The sequence below is a fragment of the Meleagris gallopavo genome, chromosome 1, assembly GCF_000146605.3.
Source record: "Meleagris gallopavo isolate NT-WF06-2002-E0010 breed Aviagen turkey brand Nicholas breeding stock chromosome 1, Turkey_5.1, whole genome shotgun sequence".
NCBI lineage: Eukaryota > Metazoa > Chordata > Aves > Galliformes > Phasianidae > Meleagris > Meleagris gallopavo.
The window spans coordinates 10,980,273-11,000,528 of record NC_015011.2 but is presented as its reverse complement, the minus strand read 5'-3'; the positions used below and the strand labels follow the sequence as shown (position 1 = coordinate 11,000,528).

Sequence of the window (20,256 nt, the reverse complement as noted above, 5' to 3'; positions counted from 1 at the left end):
GCGGAGGAGAGTGGGATGGCGGGTCACGCTCCGGGGCTGTGCTGCCCAGCTGCTCCTCTCAGCGGGGCTGCCCAGCTGCTGCTGCCCGCTGCCCGCGTCCGCCTGACGGGGAGATGTGTGCCGGCGGGAGGCACGCAGGTGTCGGTGAGCCTAGCCGGCCCTCTGCACAAAGTAGCACGCATCTTACTTCGTTAAAAGTCACCACCGGAGTATAGTTTCCTTATGCAGCACAAGTTGGCCCCGTTATAAGACGCAGTACGGTTCCATGAAGTTGTGGGTTTTGCCACGCGGACTCGCTTTGATTGCAGTCTGTTGTCAGACCGGCCTCCCGTGCTGCGTTACACGGGGTACCGGATGTGCGCTGTTCCAGCTGGAGGAACCGGCGGTCTGAGCGCTGCCTGCTGTAGATCATCCCTCAGTGCGACTGGTTTGAAGCGTGAAGATAACTTCTGAATCGTTTTTCAGAGTGTTATGCTGACTTCTTCAGAGAGGACTTTGATGTGAAGGCTTACACGTCGCAGTCGATCCATCGGGCGGTGATAGCTGAGCAGCTCGCAAAGCTTGCCCAAGGTATCAGCCAGCTGGATAAAGAGCTGCATGTACAAGTAAGTGTAAACCACGCCTGGTGCTCAGAGGTGGTGGATAAAGTGATTAAAAGCTGATTAGTCCAATGATCTTTGCTTTTGACGTTGCTTGGTAACTGAAGGTACAGCTTGAAATAAAAAGAGCGGTGAATGTGATACTGACTCCATGTAGTCCCCCTCAAGGAGCTGTATGCTGCTTTGCTTTCAGTTTCTGCACTCAGTCTCTGTATGCATGGAAGTTCTGCTACTCCTTGAAAGGGTTCCCTGACTCCTTCCAAAAGATCGTATGGGCTATCAGAAAAACTTCCCTGTGTTTTGGCATGATGGTTGTGAGAAGACAGTGAATGACTTGTCCTGTGCTCTTCTGTCCTGACAGTAGCCTAGGCCTTACTTCTTAACTTTAACTGGGCAAACACAACCTGTGCTAACACACCTCCACACCTTCAAAAGGAATTTAAATTTGGATAGTCAAAGGCTATCACTAAAATTTTATTACTAAAATCCAGGTGGACACTGCAAATCCCATTGACCTGGCTGTGAGAGTACATGATAAGTTTGTACTTGGTTTGAAAAACTGCTCCCCCTGCAATGGTAAATTCTTTGGAAGTTAGTTTCTAAATTTAATAAATAGAAATGAAAACATTAAAAATGGGAATGTACATCATTACTGTGTTATTATTAGGCTTACACTTACAGCTATTGTTATATATCAGTGCGTGTTGAAACATGATTGATTGTTTTTCTGACTTATATTAATACATCAACTATCCTGCAATATCTGATTCTCCCATTTTGAGCTTACCATTTTGTGAATCAAAACATGTTCTGAAAATGCTTTCATCTGCTTTTTCTTGAATCTGTTTAAGGAAATACGATGATGATATTTTGATAACCCTTTCAGGCACACATTTCCATTCTTATGTCATTGTTTCTATTTTCTCTTTCTCTGTTTTTAAAGGTTGTTGCAAGACATGAAGACCTGTTGGCTCAAGCAACTGGAATTGAATCTCTAGAAGGTAAAATCCATCTACTGAATGCTTTAATTTCTATGAGTAGGGGAACATTTTTAATTTCTACATGGGAACATCATTCACTTTGGTTAATAATGTAGCAGCTACAGATCTTACAACTGAGAAGTTGTGGCAGCTTTTTTTTTTTTTATGTCAGCAGATGGAGCTCCTGGGAGAAGATTTGACTGATACTTCTCTGAAGTAACTATTCCATAGGCAAAAAGCTTAATAATCTGTTCTAAGCAACTTTAGCAATCAAGTCTTATTGACCTTTTAATACCTTTTTTTGATAAATAAGCCTAATTTTATTGCAATATCTGTGAACATCAGTACCAAGTTTGTAAATGCTACATGTGCACGTTGCATGGTTTGCAAATCTTAACTGAAGAGGCACTAACACATAATCATAACTGCACTGAAACACTAAAAATTTTTTTTCTAGTAAGAAGCTACTAGATTAAATCCAGACATTTCTGTCATTCCACTGATTGGGTTCTGGCTTTTAAAATAAATTGCTGACTTGTAAATACTTCACCTAGAAACTGTGGAATGTGTACAGAAAACTGATTACAGAATATGGTTCTTCTCCTTGGTGCTCATTAGACCAGCCATTCTGCTTTATGACACTTGTTGGGAACTTCATATGTGGGAGCTGGTGGCTTTTGTTTTGTTGTTGTGCAGAAAGATATTTCCTTTACAGTATGCCTGTTTACATATACCATGGGATTCAAGCATATCTCCTTCCTCACCTACTCTAGTAATCAGTAACCCACCTTTCTCCCTTCTTCTGCTTTTAAGTTATGTCATAACCAGAGAGTTTCTGGTTGCTGATGATTATTGTACCTCCCGAGCCTTTGTGAAGTACTGCATACGCAATTCAACTAACATTACTAACATTTACATGAAGATTTAAAAAATAGAGAAATGCATATTTAATTTAGCAGTGATAATCCCCAAATATTTTTTTAAACAGTTGGAAAATTAAAGCACAGGAAGTGTGAAATCTGTTTATCCTCCAGACAAGGAATCTATCATCTACATAGTGATCATCTCCCAGTTTGTTCTGATCATCTTCCACAGTTCTGTGGAACTGTGTGTTCAGAAATCATGATTCTTTCAGAAGGCATTCGTGCTTAAAACTGCTCTGAAGCAAGAGTGAAGTACTTCAAAACAGCTATTCAGAATTAAAATACTTCTGTAGGTGAGGTGTAGTAAATAAAGCATTATTTAGCATAAAGCTGATAACCAAAAGTTGAAATAAAATTGAATCTGCATAAAAATTCTTGATTGTTTTCCATTGATGCAGTATTATTCCCCTTAAGAGGTCCCTTCTCTTCTGAAAGAGAAACATGGGAGGGCTCTAATCCTGACATTTTTTTGACACTTAAGACATCAGTTGAAACTATAGTTTTATGCAAACACAGATGATTTTTTAAGTATTGCAAAACCTGCTTCTCTCTGCAGTGCTTGGGCTACACGTGGTCACTGTAATATGGTCACTGTAGAAACACTGAGTCAATATCCATATGTAAAGGACAAAAAAGAGAAATGTAAATAGGAAATTTAATTATGAAGTTAGAAATATGTAGCTCAGAGTGTCTTCATACGTTTAGTTCAGTAATCTTCATCTGCTTACTTTCTTGACATAACTCACAGCATGCATTAGTCATTTGGATATGTGAATCTCGTTAAATATTTCAAATTAATTAACCTAACTTGTAAATTCCCAGGAACTTCTTTTCTTCCTTTAGATCTGCATACTCTGCTAACTGTATACTGATTTGGTATAAATACTCTTTTCTGGTTCTGTTTCTATAAATAGCTCACCAGATATCTTCAATCACCTGCTACCTCAAGACAGATTAGGTAGTATCTTATATAGCAGATGCAGAGTGTAGATTACCTTTTCAGCCATCTTGGTAGTGCCTTTTGGCAAGAGGAATGTTACGTTGCTGTGAAGGGTGCAGCAGTCATAGATGTAGCAATGTCGTGTTACTTGCTGTCCCCTATTTGAGTGTAGAGTAGAAAATTCAGCCCATTGTGACATCTTTTCTCTGTTTCTCGTATCTTCATCTTTTTATCTGTGATGGTTGCATGCCTGCCATTCCATTTATAAACACAAGAGGACTCGTGAATCTATCAATAAACCAAGTTAATAATTCTGAACTGTGGAGAAAATGGGAGTAGGCCTATTTGTACAAAATAGATGAAATAGTTTCAGTAGCAGTAGTCTTGTTTATATTCTGTCTTTCTGTATCATATGATAGTTTTGTTCAATGTGCTTGGCTTTACAAACACATAGAATGTTTGAGAGTGCTAACAAGAATTGAAACAAAAATAAATTCATAGATCTGTATTTGTGTAACTTAATTAATTCTCAGCACGCTGATTCCATATTGCAAAAGTGACTATTACCCTTGACTGCTTTGTTTGAATTTAGCAAGGAAAGAACAACTGTGCTTGTGGGTTTTCCTTTGTGCTGCTTTTCCAAACTAATCTGGAACAAACAAGATTAGGGTAGCTTGCTCTGTTTGTAATCTAAATTAGATGATCTCACAATGACATACCTTACTTTTTTGCTAAAGGTGCTTATGCACAGCAAGAAAACCTTGAAATGGCATTGCTTCTCAATTCTCCTTGCCTGCTGGTTTCTCTGATCTGCCTAGTTCCCTTGTTAAATACACTGTGGTGCATTTTTAAATCATGCTCAGGTGTTTGTATCGGGTTATATGCCTTTGAACATCAGTCCTGATCATCATTCTTTTAGAAAACAGCATACTCTAAATATTATTTGAAGCTTAACATATGAATTCCAGAACAATGTATCTTCGGCAGGATTTAGTTCTGTAGCAGTATTTTTGTTTGTAGTTGTAGTGGTCAGTAATTGCTTATTACCTTCTCAGTTTATTTCTAAATACTCCATGTCTCAATCATTTCAATATCTTTGAATGTTTTGTTATAAAGAGGAATTGTTTTCTTTTAATACAGAAGTAGTCTGCTGTAGATGTCAATTATAGAAAGAAGTATTCGTCATATCATGAGTGTTAGTTGTAAAAGATCTGGTTTATTTTGCAGGTGTTCTCCAAATGATGCAGACCAGAATTGGTGCTCTACAAAGTACTGTTGATAGGTATGTCATTCATGATGTGATTAGAAAGTCTGCATTCTTACTTATTGTGCTATTTATTAATACCTCCATAAATAAACTTCTTATTTTCAGAATTAGAGCCAAAATTGTTGATCCCTACAACAAAATAGTGTCTCGCACGGCTCAGCTAGCAAAGCTTCAGGTAAGTTGTATTAGAAATACGTTTTAAAAGTCTTTTTTAAAGTCTTTCATTTCTCAGTCCTCTAGAGCATTAAGAAAAGATGACTCATCAGACATGAGTGGGCTTTCCTTACTCCAGTAGACTGGAGTTTGCTGTCAGTATTTCTTGGTAAAAATCAATATTCATGTGTCTCCTCATGAGCTACTGAGAGGTGCTTCATATTGAAAAGTACAAAGCTGACCTTTGCACTAGCTGCTTTAGTTTTCTTTCAGATGAGAGAAAGAGTGAAAGGCTATCAGAGTACAGGTTAATTACATTTTCATTTCTGTCTGGATATTTTTAATATTATGATGTAGTTCTGTAGGAGGCACTCTTTTCCTCTACATGTGTGTTTAACTGCAGTTTAGTAAAGAGTTTGGGGAATAATTCTTACAATATAACCATGGTGCAACTTAGGGAGCCAATTGGAGTTCTGGTGTAAAAGCCCAGGTATACAGCTGTTCCTATCTTTTAAACAGAGTGTACAGAGAATGTAGTTTCTTCTAAAGAAGAGCAGTGGGGGAGAGCTTTTTCCCAGCAATGATAAGATAAGCGTTGAACACTTCTATTTTTAACTTTATTGCGGTTGAAAACTACCCCATAGATCCCATGGATGTAGCTGCATTCTGTTCAGTTTATTTATTCAAAAGCAACACAGCTCCAAATCAGGAAAGGTTTTAAGAATTACTGTTTGAACTGTTTCTCTTTGAAAAAATATTTTAAGTTGCAAAAGTAAGAACTTATCTGTTGGTAGCTGAGATTTGAACTGTGGATATTTACTGAAGTAGGTTGCCATTAGCTTGTAGAGCACAAGCAGAGGAAGCTGCAGTCAGCTGCACACGGTTTCTAGTCCAGGAATGGTGGAGCAAGTAAGCGTGCTGCACTCTCTGCTGGAGGTCTGATATTTTCTATCTGATTTTCAGTAGTAGTGAAGTTCAGGAGGGAGCTCCTACCAGTCTGTTCAGCCAGGTTGTTCAGCTGCTGCTCCTATGCTTCCCAGCTCCACTTGTCACTGTTTTTGCCACTGGGTGAAATTTCCATGACTTTCACGTGCCACGCTAGGTTCCGATTTTATTTTTTCTTCTCTGGTGTATGTTGCAGAAGTGGGAAGAACTATGGGAATTTGGAGTGAAAGGTGATGATGAAAGGTTTCTTCTCTGATGTTATGTAAAGTCAAACAGCAGAAGTCCCTGGGTTGGGAGGTGTCTCTTGCATTCGCTTTGCTTCCTCTTTGGTGTAGTAGGGGTATGGTCTTGCATGGATTTTCCTGTGGTGTAAAAGCAGCATGCACCCAGGGGTTGGAGTTGTTGGTCAGCCTATACCAGGGCAGTTGTAATATCTGACTCTTCTGGACTGTGAGTCTTCTTGTTCCAAATGCCAGTACCAAAAAAAAAAAAATATGTAGGGTAAAGGGAACCTGCTGGGCTGCCTATGCTCGTGTCCCTAGCTGCCTTAGCTGTGCACAGAAAGAGGGAGGATCACTGCAACATTGCTGCCAGTGACAGTTCTCAGCGTGAGGGCTGCTATCCTCTCCTGTTGGCAGATACACACCGGAGTGCATTATGATGCTGTTGTGTCTGTTTACCTGGCAGCCTTGTTTATTCAGGAAGGAAGGGCATCAGCACAGCAAACAGTTTGCTTCCTGGTTGTGGCAGGGCTTATGAAATGACATTGCTTACTTCTGTACCAAATGCAAGATGTGTAGCATGGGCAGTCAAACCTGCTAATTTTATCAGCTGATGTACAGTCAGTAGAATAAGCTAAAAAAAAAAAAAGCATAACTGATAAAAGACGGTGCCGTCAAAGTAAGTAGGGTTGCCAGTTATCCTTTGCTGATTTGTGTGATGTTTAAGGGCCTCTTGTATTGCTTTAGTGCTTCTTCTTTGATTGCTATGGGACTGCTCACAAACTGAAGGAATATTTGGCTTGCATAAAGCTGGATTTCACCATCCTTAATTGTTTTTAATATAGTTGTGCTTTTTCATAAACATTTTCTCTGTAAATTTGTTGTCAAACTACAAATCTAGTTCTGAATTCTAACTCTCTGTTGTATACTTGTGTATATTATGTCTTGCTTTGTTCTTATGGCTTCATGGCATCCCAGGGGAGCAGCAAACTCGCAGAGCTTACTTCCTGCTTTAAATCATCTTATCCTCTTCTGAGCTCATTCATAGTCTTTCCGTGCCATATCACAAGCTAAATGGGATAAGTTAACAGCTGAAATAAGTAGACAGAGAATTTGTCCTTCAGAGGGTTATTTTCTGTGCACTTCTGTCTAACAAACTGCTTCTTTATGTCCTCTTAATTTTGGATATCTTCATGTTTAGAAATCCCTACAATATCTGATTTTCTTTGAAACTTTTTATTTTAAAAAAATCCACAAAATAGAAAAAATATTTATACAATAGAAAACTGTTCTCTCTTTGAAGTGTTTACTAGTAGCAGAATTCATTCTGGTACTATAGTAAATCACTGTCCGTGTAGTCTTAAGATGGTGTACTGTCCCACCTTTCTTTGAGCTTGTATTACATATACATTCATTTGCATTATGGTCTGGCAGATATGTGCAGTTGCATATATGAGCTATGCATTAGCAGTTTCAGGTGGTCTAATTGTCTCAATAATTTCCTAAAATTAACTTAAGATTAAAAGAGGTTTTTTGTTTGAATTGCAGCAATAATGTCTTTGTTATTGCTGATTTAAATTTCAGCAGATAGCTAACGTGAGATCTCCAGAAAAATCGTGTTTGATTTTGAACTTAATGAAAAGCCCTGGGACTAATCCAGGCTGCTCCTTGCTTTTTCCAAATTAGGTTTTGCTTTAACCATGGAATTCATGTTTGGATAAAAGTATTTCCTTTAGAAAAGCATGCTGTATTGACTCCAGGAATGATTGTTTCCTGAATTAATTCAGAATTCTGTGGTGCAGGTGGTCAGGGGTTGATGATCGAGCTTTCATGAACAGCTCTGCTAGTAGATTCTGTTAAATTTCCATTGTACAGTCCTCATATACTGCATACTTTTACAGTATTTGAGAGTTTTATTAAGTTGAACAATTCACAAAAATGCCAATACCCATGTGAAGCATGCACACTGTGCTCATTAGTGATGGCTGTGAAGTTAAGGGTGCATCCTCAGTGTCTTTGGAAGACATCTTTTTTAATTTTTCTTTTTTGCTCTTGAATCTAAATGCAACATTTCCTATCCTTTATTCAGCTTGACAATGCTCTTACAATATTGTTTCTTGGAATGGGAGATAACAAACAACAATTAAATAAAAAAGAGAGTTTTTTTTTTTGTCTTTTGCACGTGAAGTACGAAATGCTCGGAAGATGACTGAAGTCCTTGGGAAAAAGTTAGCCAGAGGTACACAGTTGGATAAGAAAATTAAATCTGAAGGCAAAGTAGTAATCATAGAATCACAGAATTGCTCAGGTTGGAAAAGACCTTAAACATCATCGAGTCCAACCACAACCTAACCATACTACCATAACAACCCTCCACTAAATCATGTCCCTGAGCACCTCAGCCAAATGGTTTTTAAACACATCTGACGAGGCACAGTGAACTGTAGAAAGAGCTATTTTTGATTTATCTTGCAGAAGTTTTGTTCAGAGATATGGAAGTGATGTGTGGATCAAAACTTTTTCTGATTAAAGGAATGCATTAATTAAAACTGATACATTAATCTCTCCAAAGCAGGATAAGCCCTACTTGGTTCTCACTAAAGATAATAGAAATCATGTGGCTCAGTCTTCCTGGAGGGCTTAGTGAACTTGCACTTAGTGATACACGGCACTCTGCCAACAGCAGTGAGAGTCAGAGTGCTTTCAGTGATTCACAGAATGGCCAGGGTTGGAAGGGACCTCAAGGATCATGAATCTCCAATCCCCCTGCCACATGCAGGGCCACCAACCTCCCCATTCAACGCTAGACCAGGCTGCCCAGGGCCCCATCCAACCCAGCCTTGAACACCTCCAGGGACGGGGCATCCACAACCTCTTTGGGCAGCCTGTTCCAGCACCTCACCACTCTTTCTGTAAAAAACTTCCCTCTGACGTCCAACCTAAATCTCCCCTCCCTCAGTTTAAAACCATTTCCCCTCGTCCTGCAGTTATCAACCCTTTCAAAGAGTTGATTCCCCTCCCCTCAATAGGTTCCCTTTTGGTATTGAAAGGCTGCAATGAGGTCAACCCCAGCCTTCTTTTCTCCAGGCTGAACAATCCCAGCTCTCTCAACCTGTCTCACTGGGCCTTTGTAATATCTTTGTTGTGCCTAGATATTGAATAAAAATTAAACGTGAAATTTGTGTATTTCCATTGGTTTGTGCTGGCATACAGTAGAGCTTGGTGACTTGTGCAATCCACTAAACATTGGTTGAAGGGACTTATGTATATTTTTATATGTGTACTTAACAACTGTTTTCAAAACTTGAGTTTGAAAGGTCTTAAAGCCGTCAGAGTCTAAATATATTTGTGTATATTTTAAGTAAATTTTGATTTCGTTTTTTTGTCTATAAGACAAGGCCTTTCAAGAGGCCTTCTCTTCAGCAGTGGGGAAAATACCTCATAATAACTGTGTCTTACTCATCCCAAATTTCATATTTACCACCTTTTAGTCTGATTACAGATGCTGGAGACCTGTTTTAAAGTCATGTTGCTCCCCTTATAGCATGCATCTCCTAACCTCACTGACCCATCCAGTCAGAGCATTTTCTCTGCTCATTCTACAGCTTCTCTCGTTGCTGGTCTCTTTCAGTGAAGACCTGTGTGCGTCTTTAGGACTTCTCTTATGGTGGAGTTGTGAAGGAGTGTTTCCCTGGGAAAGACATGCACTGAAGCTATCTAGGCTTCCATGGCAGCACATTTAGTTGCCACTGGGGCATGTCAGGCACTCCTGAAGCTTGTGTTTGCTATGATTAAATCACACAGTAATTCAACTCAGTATTACCTGAGTTGTGTAGTTTAGAAGCAGCTTGGGGATCTGTCCTATATAGCAGCTTGTCATCACTTTGTACCCACTGTCATCAGAACCCTCTTTCATTGTAAGGCTTAAAACATTCATCATGCACGTGGTGTAACTCACTGCTTGTCTGCCTCTGTTCATTTACTGTGTAGAGCAGGAAAACCTGTTTGAAGGTCTTAGTTGAATGAAAAATGGTGAAAGTCATGTGTTTGATTCAGATGTCAGCAATACCTTTGCTCTGAATTGGTGCTAATGAAAATACAGTGCAGATATATTTCCTGAAAATTGGTGTTTGCATCCATCTTAATTTTTAGCCACGAATGGGGTGTGCTTTTGCAAACCTATCAAATAATACAGAGTGGCAGATTGATAAATGTGGGTAAATGGCCTTATGAAATTTTTGATGAAAATGGATTTTTCTATCTATTCCTACCACAAGAGTTAATATCTGTAAAATAACACTTTAAGCCTTTAAGTTTTTATTGTTCTCTGCTGTTTTACTTACTTTGGATCAATACTTAATTAATAAAGGCAACTTCTTAGTTTTACTAAAGCTTAGAGGTGGAAGAACTACTGAGGGGAGCTGCGTAATGCAAAATGAAGCTCACTTCTGCTTGGAAATAGAACATGTCACTCTCATAGGGTTCTGAGTTTGTCTCTTTTTTTCTTTTTTCTTTTTTGAGGGAGAAGGAGCTGCTGGTAATGGCGGCATAATCTTAGCCCAGTAAATGTAATTTCCAGCTTTTGATGTTATCTGCCTGTATTGCATTAGGTAATGAAAAAAGGTCTTTTAAACTGGCTTTTTGTATTCTGAAGCTCCTTGTTTTTATTCAAATTCGTGTTTCCTTTGGTTAAAATGTTTCCATATTAGAAGCCTAAAATTATGAGATCAGAGTGTGCTGATAATATCCCCTAATGCTGTGATTTCTCCATAGGCTGCCTGTGACTTGCTGAGGAGGATAATACGCATCTTGCATCTCAGTAAGAGACTTCAAGGACAACTACAAGGGGGAAGCAGGGAGATAACAAAAGCTGCCCAGAGTCTCAATGAACTTGGTGAGTCCTTCTTGCTTTTAGAGGCATTTTTAGCTTGTGCTCATATGACTCACGTTGGTGTTTGACTTTGCAAGAAAATGAAGAAACTCCTATAATTTGTTAGTGTGGTTCTCACTGTCTGCCTCTTGATTTGAATTCGGAAATAATATGAACAGAACTCACTTAGTTCTGATTTCAGTACTTTCGTTCAGGATCTTAGTTTTTTTCATGACTTCTCCAGATAGAATTATTTAGTAACATGAAAATTCTGCTACAAAAGTTTACTTTTTTGGGCAACAGTTTTTATAGATTGGTTAATTTCTCACTAGTTTATGCTTATATAAAATATCTTCAGAGGTGACGGTTATTATGTTTATCTGAAGGAAGACACTGCAGTATAATGAGGCATAGTTTGAATTACAGTTTGTGTCTTGAAAGAAAATGGTTGTCCTTTTGACCTTTATGAAAGCCATATGTGACATGATACACTAGGCTAACTCAGATACTGGAAGCATTCTGCTCCAGAAGTGACTAATTTACTCTCTATTTTACTAGCTTGTAGAAGGAGTGGTAAAATATTTCTCATGACATTCACATTATGTTGCTAGGCTGCTTTTTGTTCTTCAGCTACCTTGGATGCTTCTACACTGTGCTGCAGGATGCAGCAGTCTTTGAGATCACCATTGTATATGGTAGCTTGCCAGTTGTTTCTCCTTTGGTTTAGTAGCATTCACATTTCAACTTCCAAAAATAGGTCGTGGGAGGGCTGAACTATTGAACACTCAGAATCATTCTGAGGTTTATTGTGCATATTTGTCACCACTGCTCTTTTTATTCTGTGTAATCAGAAAATTATTAGACAATGATTTAGTATTATAATTAGCAGATGCTATGTTGCAAATGGGAAGTTTAAATATTTATTTAGTGTATTGGTTTGGCTGAAGCACTAGAGCACTGAATGTAGTATTTTAAGCTATTGCTTTTTTTTTTAACGTCTTGCATTTTTTGTACCCATCATGAGGGTATATAAAGAACTGCTGGCTTTTAGCTGCCTGAATTGTGAGTCCTCTGGTGTTCATCTGAATGCTAGATCCTATTTAAATATGGAGTATGATTTAACATTGAGATCTGAAATTCATGCTGCTTTTTGGATCTTTTGTAGTTTTAGAATTTCTTTAGAAGAAAGGAAAGCTTCCAAATCTTTTGTTGATGTGCCACAGTTCTTTGAGTTTCTTGTTTTGAAATACTTGATCTTTTTCTGAAGATTGGGTAAGTCTGAGTAATTGTTATTAAAGATAAAGGGAAATGTGCCTCCTTAGGAAGTGCTTTAGAGTTGTATCCTACAACGCATGGCAGGAGCCAGGGCTCGTGGCCCTTAATTTAATTCTGGATGGTTTATGGCTAGGTAAAACCCCTTCTCTTTTCTTTTCCTCTCTTCCTGGTATTTCAATCTCCTTACCTCTTTATCTGCATCCATCCCTCACCTTTTAGTTCTCTGCTTGTTTGTTATTCTCTGCCACCAATCTTGGCTGCTCTGGGTTTTTCCTGCCTCCCAGAACCTGGATGTGTGGAACACTCCCATTCAGATAAGCCAGCACAGCTGTCTGTCTTTTTTGCTGGAGGTTTGTAGGAGCGAGGTAGCTCTGCTCACAGGGAGGAAAGTGTGCAGTGCCAGAGTAAGCACCGTTCAGGGTGCTGCAGTGGGAGCATGGTGTGTTGTAGGGTAATGTGAGTTAATGCTATGTGCCACTGGGAGAGAGGGAAGTGCAGGGAAAAGGCACTGGGCTCCAGTTGTTGGGGTGTGAGATACAAAAGGTTTGAGCAGTCTTAGGGAATGCTGCAACATCTGATGATAGTAAGCAGGTGGTAGAGATGGGCGCTGTTAAAGCCTGGTCTTGGTAGGGAGCTCTGTGTCATGGAGGCTTGCTTTTGAGCTGGGGATCAGGACCAACATTAACACTAATCTGTGTTTTCAGCCAAACGTTTCTGAATATCCCTTTTGGTCGCTATTTAGGGAAATGTTCTTCCCATTGGTCTTTACATTGCTGTTGTACCTGTGGTGCAAGTGCAATTTCTGCTTGGTGAACTCAGCAGCACCATGATTTTACAATGAAAGCTTTGCATTTTCTGCAGTCTGATTAAATCATTTGCTTATATATTATTCTCAGTGGGTTTTTGGCAGAACTGGACATTTATCTTCACATACAGATACATTCTATATATGTATGGGGGAGGTGAGCATGTACGTATATCCATTTAGATATGTGCATATGACATGTATTTCCTCCACAAATCTCTGTTAGCTTGTTAGTTCACTTAGAGTTTATACTTAGCTGTGTCTTGAAGTTTACTTTGCAGTAATGGGAAAAGATGGATGAAAACACAGTTGTAGAATTAGATTGCAGTAGGGGTTAATAAGAGGAACTGCAGGGAACTCTAGCTTTTACTGAGGAAGCTTTTTTCTTGCTGGGTACTTGAACGTGCTAGTAGCCTGCAGAACAGTAGATGATATGGGGAACTTTACTCTGGAAACTTCTGGTAATATTTTCACTGAGATCTCTACTTAAAGCTAAAGCAGACCTGAAATTCCTCCATGTTAGATTTTTCTTTGCTTGCAATTAACTTCCCACTTTGACACAGTAAGAAGAAAAACTGAGTTCTGTATGTAATTTTTAGAGATTAAATGGTTTGTTTCTGAAATACCTGTATGTAAACTTTCTTCTGTAGCTCATCCACCTCCTAACACACTTCTTTGGGTTCTCTGTCAAATCAGAAACAGAGCTGTGGCAGTTTAATGAACAATCTATTAGCTGGCTCTCCAGTTCATTCTTCTTCATATTATACAAGCATTTGTATATCTGACAGTACAAATTCATTTGTGTATCCAGAGCAGTATTTGGATGGTAGAGCAAGAGGCATGTTCCTGAGTCACACAGTGGCTAATGTCGTGGAATACGTGCCTTGGCTGTGCTTGTTTACTTTAATACAGGTATTTTATAAAGTGAAAAGAAAATGTTTCTAAGCATGCTTGAACAGTACAATGTGAAGAGAAAGTGGTATGCTTTGGATAGTTCTCTTTCAGAAAAGAAATGCTATAGGTATTAAAATATCTGCTCTTTTATCTGCATGTGCAGAAATCACTGTCTGACAGTTGTCAGACACTGATCAATTGAAGATTAAAAATCTGTAGTTGGCAGTGAATGGCTGCTTTCACTGTGGACAGGTTATTAATTCTATCTGTGATTTACAGAGCTGGACAATAAAGGATTTATATGTTCTGTTTGCTAAATAACTGTGACTGATGTCATCGTTATTCATACAAATGCCTAGACTTCTTCTAATTATAATAAACTCCTGGTCTGTATGTATAATTGTATTATAACTTAGTTTACAGCAACTGAATTTATTTGCTTGAATGACCTTGTGAGCGTGTAAGTCTTGGAGACAGACTCTCACAGCAACCGTTATTTTGCTCTTTTCTAAACTCAGATTTAGTCCGTGACTAAGCTGTGCAGCTGTAAAATAAAGGGGAAAGAATCTTCTGATATATTTTTTGGAGTGTCTGCAATATAGAAGGGGCTCCAGGACAATACTTCTATATATCTTCGAAGATGAGAGAAAATGAGACACTATCCAATTTAAAAACAAATAAGGGTACAGAGAAGGCAAAATATTACCAGATACAAAAGTCTAGCTAAAATTAAGAAAGTGATAGATCCATATAATGATCTGTTTAAGACTAACAAAGCTTGGCACTTAGTCTTAATAACAACAAATTTGATGAAAATGCAAAGAAATAGAGCCTATTTTTTTTTTTTTATTATTTTTTTTTTAAGTAAGTGTAGGCTGGATAGAGAAGATTTAAATTGGTTAGGAGGTGCATGTAACAGTTTGAAATGACTCATTTGGCTATGTCTGGAGAGCTTTTTTTGTAGCTGGCATACTGTGGTAATGGTACCTGTCTTCTGAAGTGCATCCCAGAACCAGCGATATCCACAGAAACGTGACAACAATTCAGCTGTCAAGGTTAGAAAAAAACACCGAAGGTAAATAAGATGTGTCATGGTCCTACTTAAACTAGAGAAAGCCTGGATATAGCTGATATGTTTTAATATATTTATTGATGACATGGACAGGAGGATTGAGTGTACCCTCAGCGATTCTGAGATCACACCAAGTTGGGAGGTAGTGTCGATCTGCTTGATGGTAGGGAGGCCCTACAGAGGGATTTGGACAGGCTGGATCACTTGGCTGAGGCCAATGGGATGAGGTTCAACAAGGCCAAGTGCTGGGTTCTGCACTTAAGGCCACAACAACCCGAGGCAATGCTACAAGCTTGGGGCAGAGTGAATGACTGTGTAGAGGAAATGGATCTGGGGTGTTAGTCAGCTCTCAGCTAAACATGAGCCAGCGGTGTGCCCAGGTGGCCAAGAAGGTCAGTGGCATCCTGGTTTATGTCTGAAATGGTATAGCAAGCAGGATCAGGAAGGTGATCACCCCCTTGTACTCAGCGCTGTTAAGTCCATTAACATATGATAACAAATAAACTATTTGCGGAAGTCTAGAGTATAAAGCTGCCATTAAATAGTACCTCCTGCTGGAATGGACCAGGCATACATAAATAGTAGGCTACATGAATCCTGTTTAACCAACAACATTTTCTTCTTTGGCAGTATAACAGGTCTTTGAATTAGAGAAATCAATGACTGTCACATAATTTGATTTAAATACGCCATGGTAGCAAGATCAGCAATACAATACAGATGAAAATGTTGTACAGTGGAAGCAAATGTTCTGAGGAAACCGTTCCTCAAAAGTCATTATCTGTTGCTTGCTGTTGCACAAGTGACCATCTGTCAAGTGGGGTTCTGTTGAAATGTGTTCTGCAACTGGCTAGTGTTTTCATTAATGATTTGAGTGATGTAATATGGTATATCCTTATTCAATTTACAAATACTAATCAAGCAAAGAAGAATGGAAAGTATAGTGGGAAACAGAATTAGAATTAAGAATATTGTTAGCAAATTGGAGATATGTCTTAGCTGAACTGCTTTCGTTTCACTTCCAGACAAGTGCAAAGTCCTAGCAATAAATACTTGTAATTAGCGGCAGAAATACAAGAAATTACTGTGTAGGTAGTAGTTCTGTAGAGACCTGTGCTTAGATGAAAGCTTGAGAGTTCTTCCCAGATTGAGTGCAAGCCACTTGTTCATTTGTTCTGTAACAGTGTGACATTACTGGCAATGAAATTCATAGTGATTTTTAGAAAGAAGGGTGTTGTGTACAAGGCACTTGAAGCAGATCTTTTGTTGGTGTTTCAGCTGGAGAATCAAGTCCCTTTTGTGGTGCCTCATTCAAGGAAGATGTAGGTTAACTGGAGAAAACACAAAGTACTACAGTAATGAAGGCTGAAGGTCTTGCAGACAGGCAGTGGGCGGAAGAACTGAAAGTGTGTGGCTCTTTGGTTTAGAGAAGAGGGTTCTGGGAGGCATGGCAACATTCTTCAGATGTGAAGGGAGTAAACAGCTTCCTATATCCCCTGTGAACAAAGCAGTATGTAATGGGCCTAAAATGAAGCAAAGAATGTTTTTATCTAAAATGCTAGAAGACATTTATGCTCGTAATGATAATTTCAGGCCAGCTGTGAAATTGATATTTGGAGTTTTTAAAAGCACTTTATACAGGCATGTATCTGGAAACCTCTAGACAGAGGTGCTTTGCCTTGAAGCCGGAAAAAGCTGACATTCTACTGTCTCAGGTATGCACATCCCTCCTCTATCAGCTTTGTTAATAGAAGATGTATTGTAATAGAAAATGTTTGTTGTTAATTTGCCTTCCACAAGTTGGTTTGTTGGGTACTGTTCAGTACCTCCTGGAATCTGAGGCTGGATGCAGTTGGAAAATGGATGCCGTCACTTTGGTTCAGCCTCTCCTCATCAGTTCCTCAGATGAAATAGCAGATTAATCTCAAAAACCTGCACTCATCCCTCTGGCGTAATTATTTCTGTCCTGGTTACTCGCTGTATAACTGGCATTCCAGTGTACTTCTCACAGGTCATCTTGTCACTGGAATGCTGCAAGAATTGATCTGTTATGTCAGAATTCCCTAGCAGAGCGCAGTGAGCGTGAGAGGGAAGGTGGTAGTGACTGTGTGAATGTGAATATCATGTATCTAATTTTTTTTCCTTTGTCAAGACGGAAGGCAGGCTGTCTATTTCTCAGACACTCAACTGTTCTTAAGAAAGACATTAACTTAAAGTTTTTAATATTTGAGAATGATGATGAATATGGTTTAGTGTTTATCAAAGTACTAAGTACAATTAGTCAGCGTTCAGGAAACCACAGCTCTAATTTATTGAAAACTTAAATAACTCATTTTAGTAGGAAGTGCTCATACTTGTTTGTTTTATACCAATTATCTCATCTGTATCTATTGCAAGCTACAATTAACTTTGCATATTGTTTCCACTATGTGCTTTATTAATTGAATATTAAAACAGTAAATAATCTCACACTAGGGTAGGAGACTCATTCTGAAGTGACTGCAGATTGACTGACTGGATATTTGTCCTTTGGGTTAAATACTGTTGTACAAAAATAATTTGTTTTGACTGCTACAGTTTTTGAAGTTACATTAAGTATGCGTATACATCTGTACACAAGTATTACTGAACTTGCAGTTGTAAGCTATCTGCGTGCCTGCCAGCAGATACTATATTTCACTGCCTTCTTCTTTTCATACATATTCAGACATGAAATTTTTTCTCCCTATTGTGAACAAACATTTAGAGTATGTGGCTTCAGAGCCAGATCTTGTGTTGATCCAAGCTATGATGAAAGTGAGGAAGGACTCAGTTACTGCCACACCGAGCTCTTTTACTGCAGTACACAGAGCAGACAGATTTGTTGATAATAATATTATTGTGCACAGTTTCTCATAGGAATCAACGCATCAATCTGGAGGAAAACTTGCTTTCATGGCACTTTTTCTTACTGATTTAGATGCATTATAATGTACTGTCTTGTGTAAGACCTAGCGTTCTCTGAATAGTATAGCATATGTCTGTTAAGCACAAGGCACTTTTCTGTAGGGGTAACTGAACTGATTTGATTAATAGAAATTACACAGCCATGTTAGCATGATGCTTTGCCTGGGGTAATTAGTCCTGCTGAGAATGACTGAACTGTATTACTGACTCAGAGTCATCTGCGTTATTTTGAATGTTACTGCTTTAGGTGGTACATCTGTATCCACAGTGAGTGCAAGAATCTTAGTAAAACATAATTTTCTTCTGTCCCTGATGATGTTAGCAGTAACACTGCCAGACCTTTGCTGAAATTGGTTGGGATCAAATCTATTGTGCCTTGCTGTAATTCTGTGTAAGCTCCCTGTCCTTCAGTTGCATATTGGCCCCAGTTTTTAATATCTTATCTTATCCCTGAGGTGTTTGGTTTTATTTTTCCTTTTTTTTTTTTTTTTTTTTTTTTTTTTTTGTCATGAGACTTTTGGATGGATGATATTGCAAGAAGCATCTGTACAAAGTCTTATTTGTAGTATTCCAAGTAAAAAAAAAAAAGCCGTTTAGTGGGTAGGTCAAGGAGACATAAAAGTAATACAAAAGTCTTAATATTTGTAGCTTTAAAAAATAGTCTTCAACTGTTTGGAAACGGTTGAAGATTATTTTTGGCAAAAGGAAACTTTTATAGAAAATTGGATTTAATGAAGAATTTTAAAAATAACGGATTTTGTCACAAATGAGTAGACGAGTAGACATATGAGTAGAAAGAGCCAGTATCACACGTGCAAATATGTATGGAGTACATTGTCTGAACTGCTTTTTTTCGGCATCTCTGGTAAAAATAAATAAAATGATGGCCTAAGCTTTAGTTACATTGTGATTAACTGTGTAGGGTTAATAGTGCATCTAATCACTGGTTAATTATATACTAGATTATGAATATGCAATCTAAGAATATATATTGTATATGTGTGTAGAATCATAGAATCACTCAGGTTGGAAAAGACCTTAAAAATCATTGAGTCCAACCACAAGCTAACCATACTACTCTAACTAACAACCCTCTGCTAAATCATGTCCCTGAGCACCACATCCAAATGGTTTTTAAACACATCCAGGGATGGTGACTCAGCCACCTCCCTGGGGAGCCTATTCCAGTGCTTAGCAGCTCTTTCTGTAAAGAAGTGTTTCCTGACATTCAACCTAAACTTACCCTGGTGCAATTTGAGGCCATTTCCCCTCATCCTGTCAGCAGTGAGAAGAGACCAACCCTGCTCTCACTGTAAGCATCTTTCAGATATTTCCGTCTTCAGTGAAAAGGCTCTGTCTTCAGTGAAAAGGCTCTCCCGCAGGAATCCCACACCCTGGAGGTTAGTGAGAGGGTCTGGGGAATGGGAGACTTCCCTTTAATCAGGAAAGAGGATGTGCGTGAGCGCCTAGGCAGTACTAAGGTCCACAAGTCCATGGGACCTGATGGGGTGCATCCACGTGTGCTGAGGGAGCTGGCAGAGGTCATTGCTGAACCGCTCTCCATCATTTTTGAGAGGTCTTGGATAACAGGGGAGGTCCCTGAAGACTGGAGGATAGCCAATGTCATTCCTGTCTTCAAAAAGGGCAAGAAGGAAGATCTGAGTAATTATAGGCCTGTCAGCCTCACCTCCGTCCCTGGAAGGGTGTTGGAACAGCTTGTGCTGGATACCATCTCCAGACAACTGGGAGAAAAGGAGGTTATCAGGAGTAGTCAGCATGGGTTCACCAAGGGGAGGTCGTGCTCGACCAACTTGGTGGCCTTCTATGATGCTGTCACATGCTGGGTGGATGGGGGAAGAGCGGTAGATGTAGTCTACCTTGATTTTAGAAAGGCCTTTGATACTGTCTCCCACGACATCCTTATAACAAAGCTGAGGAAGTGTGGGATAGACGAGTGGACGAGTGAGGTGGGTTGAGAACTGGCTGACTGGCAGAGCGCAGAGGGTCGTCGTTGGTGGTGCAGAGTCTGGCTGGAGACCTGTAACCAGTGGTGTTCCCCCAGGGGTCTGTGCTGGGTCCGGTCTTGTTCAACATCTTCATCAATGACCTTGATGAGGGGATAGTGGCCACCCTCAGCAAGTTTGCTGATGATACGAAGTTGGGAGGATTGGCTGACACGCCTGAAGGCTGTGCTGCCATTCAGCGAGACCTGGACAGGCTGGAGAGCTGGGCAGTAAGAAACCGGATGAGGTTCAACAAAAGCAAGTGTAGGGTCTTACACCTAGGGAGGAATAATTGCATGCACCAATACAGGCTGGGGGATGAGCTGCTGGAGAGGAGCTCTGCAGAGAGGGAGTTGGGCGTCC

At 39.3% G+C, this 20,256-nt stretch overlaps 1 protein-coding gene across 1 annotated transcript; it reads left to right on the top strand.

Moving 5' to 3' along the window:
- Window positions 1-15: 15 nt before the first annotated feature.
- LOC104917462 (conserved oligomeric Golgi complex subunit 5-like) lies at window positions 16-11,002 on the top strand. The gene is made up of 6 exons (XM_010728723.1): window positions 16-144; window positions 447-605; window positions 1,543-1,600; window positions 4,670-4,724; window positions 4,815-4,884; window positions 10,802-11,002. Exons 1-6 carry the CDS (start codon window positions 16-18, stop codon window positions 10,985-10,987), a joined length of 657 nt encoding a protein of 218 aa, XP_010727025.1. The 3' UTR covers window positions 10,988-11,002.
- The last annotated feature ends 9,254 nt before the right edge of the window (window positions 11,003-20,256 follow it).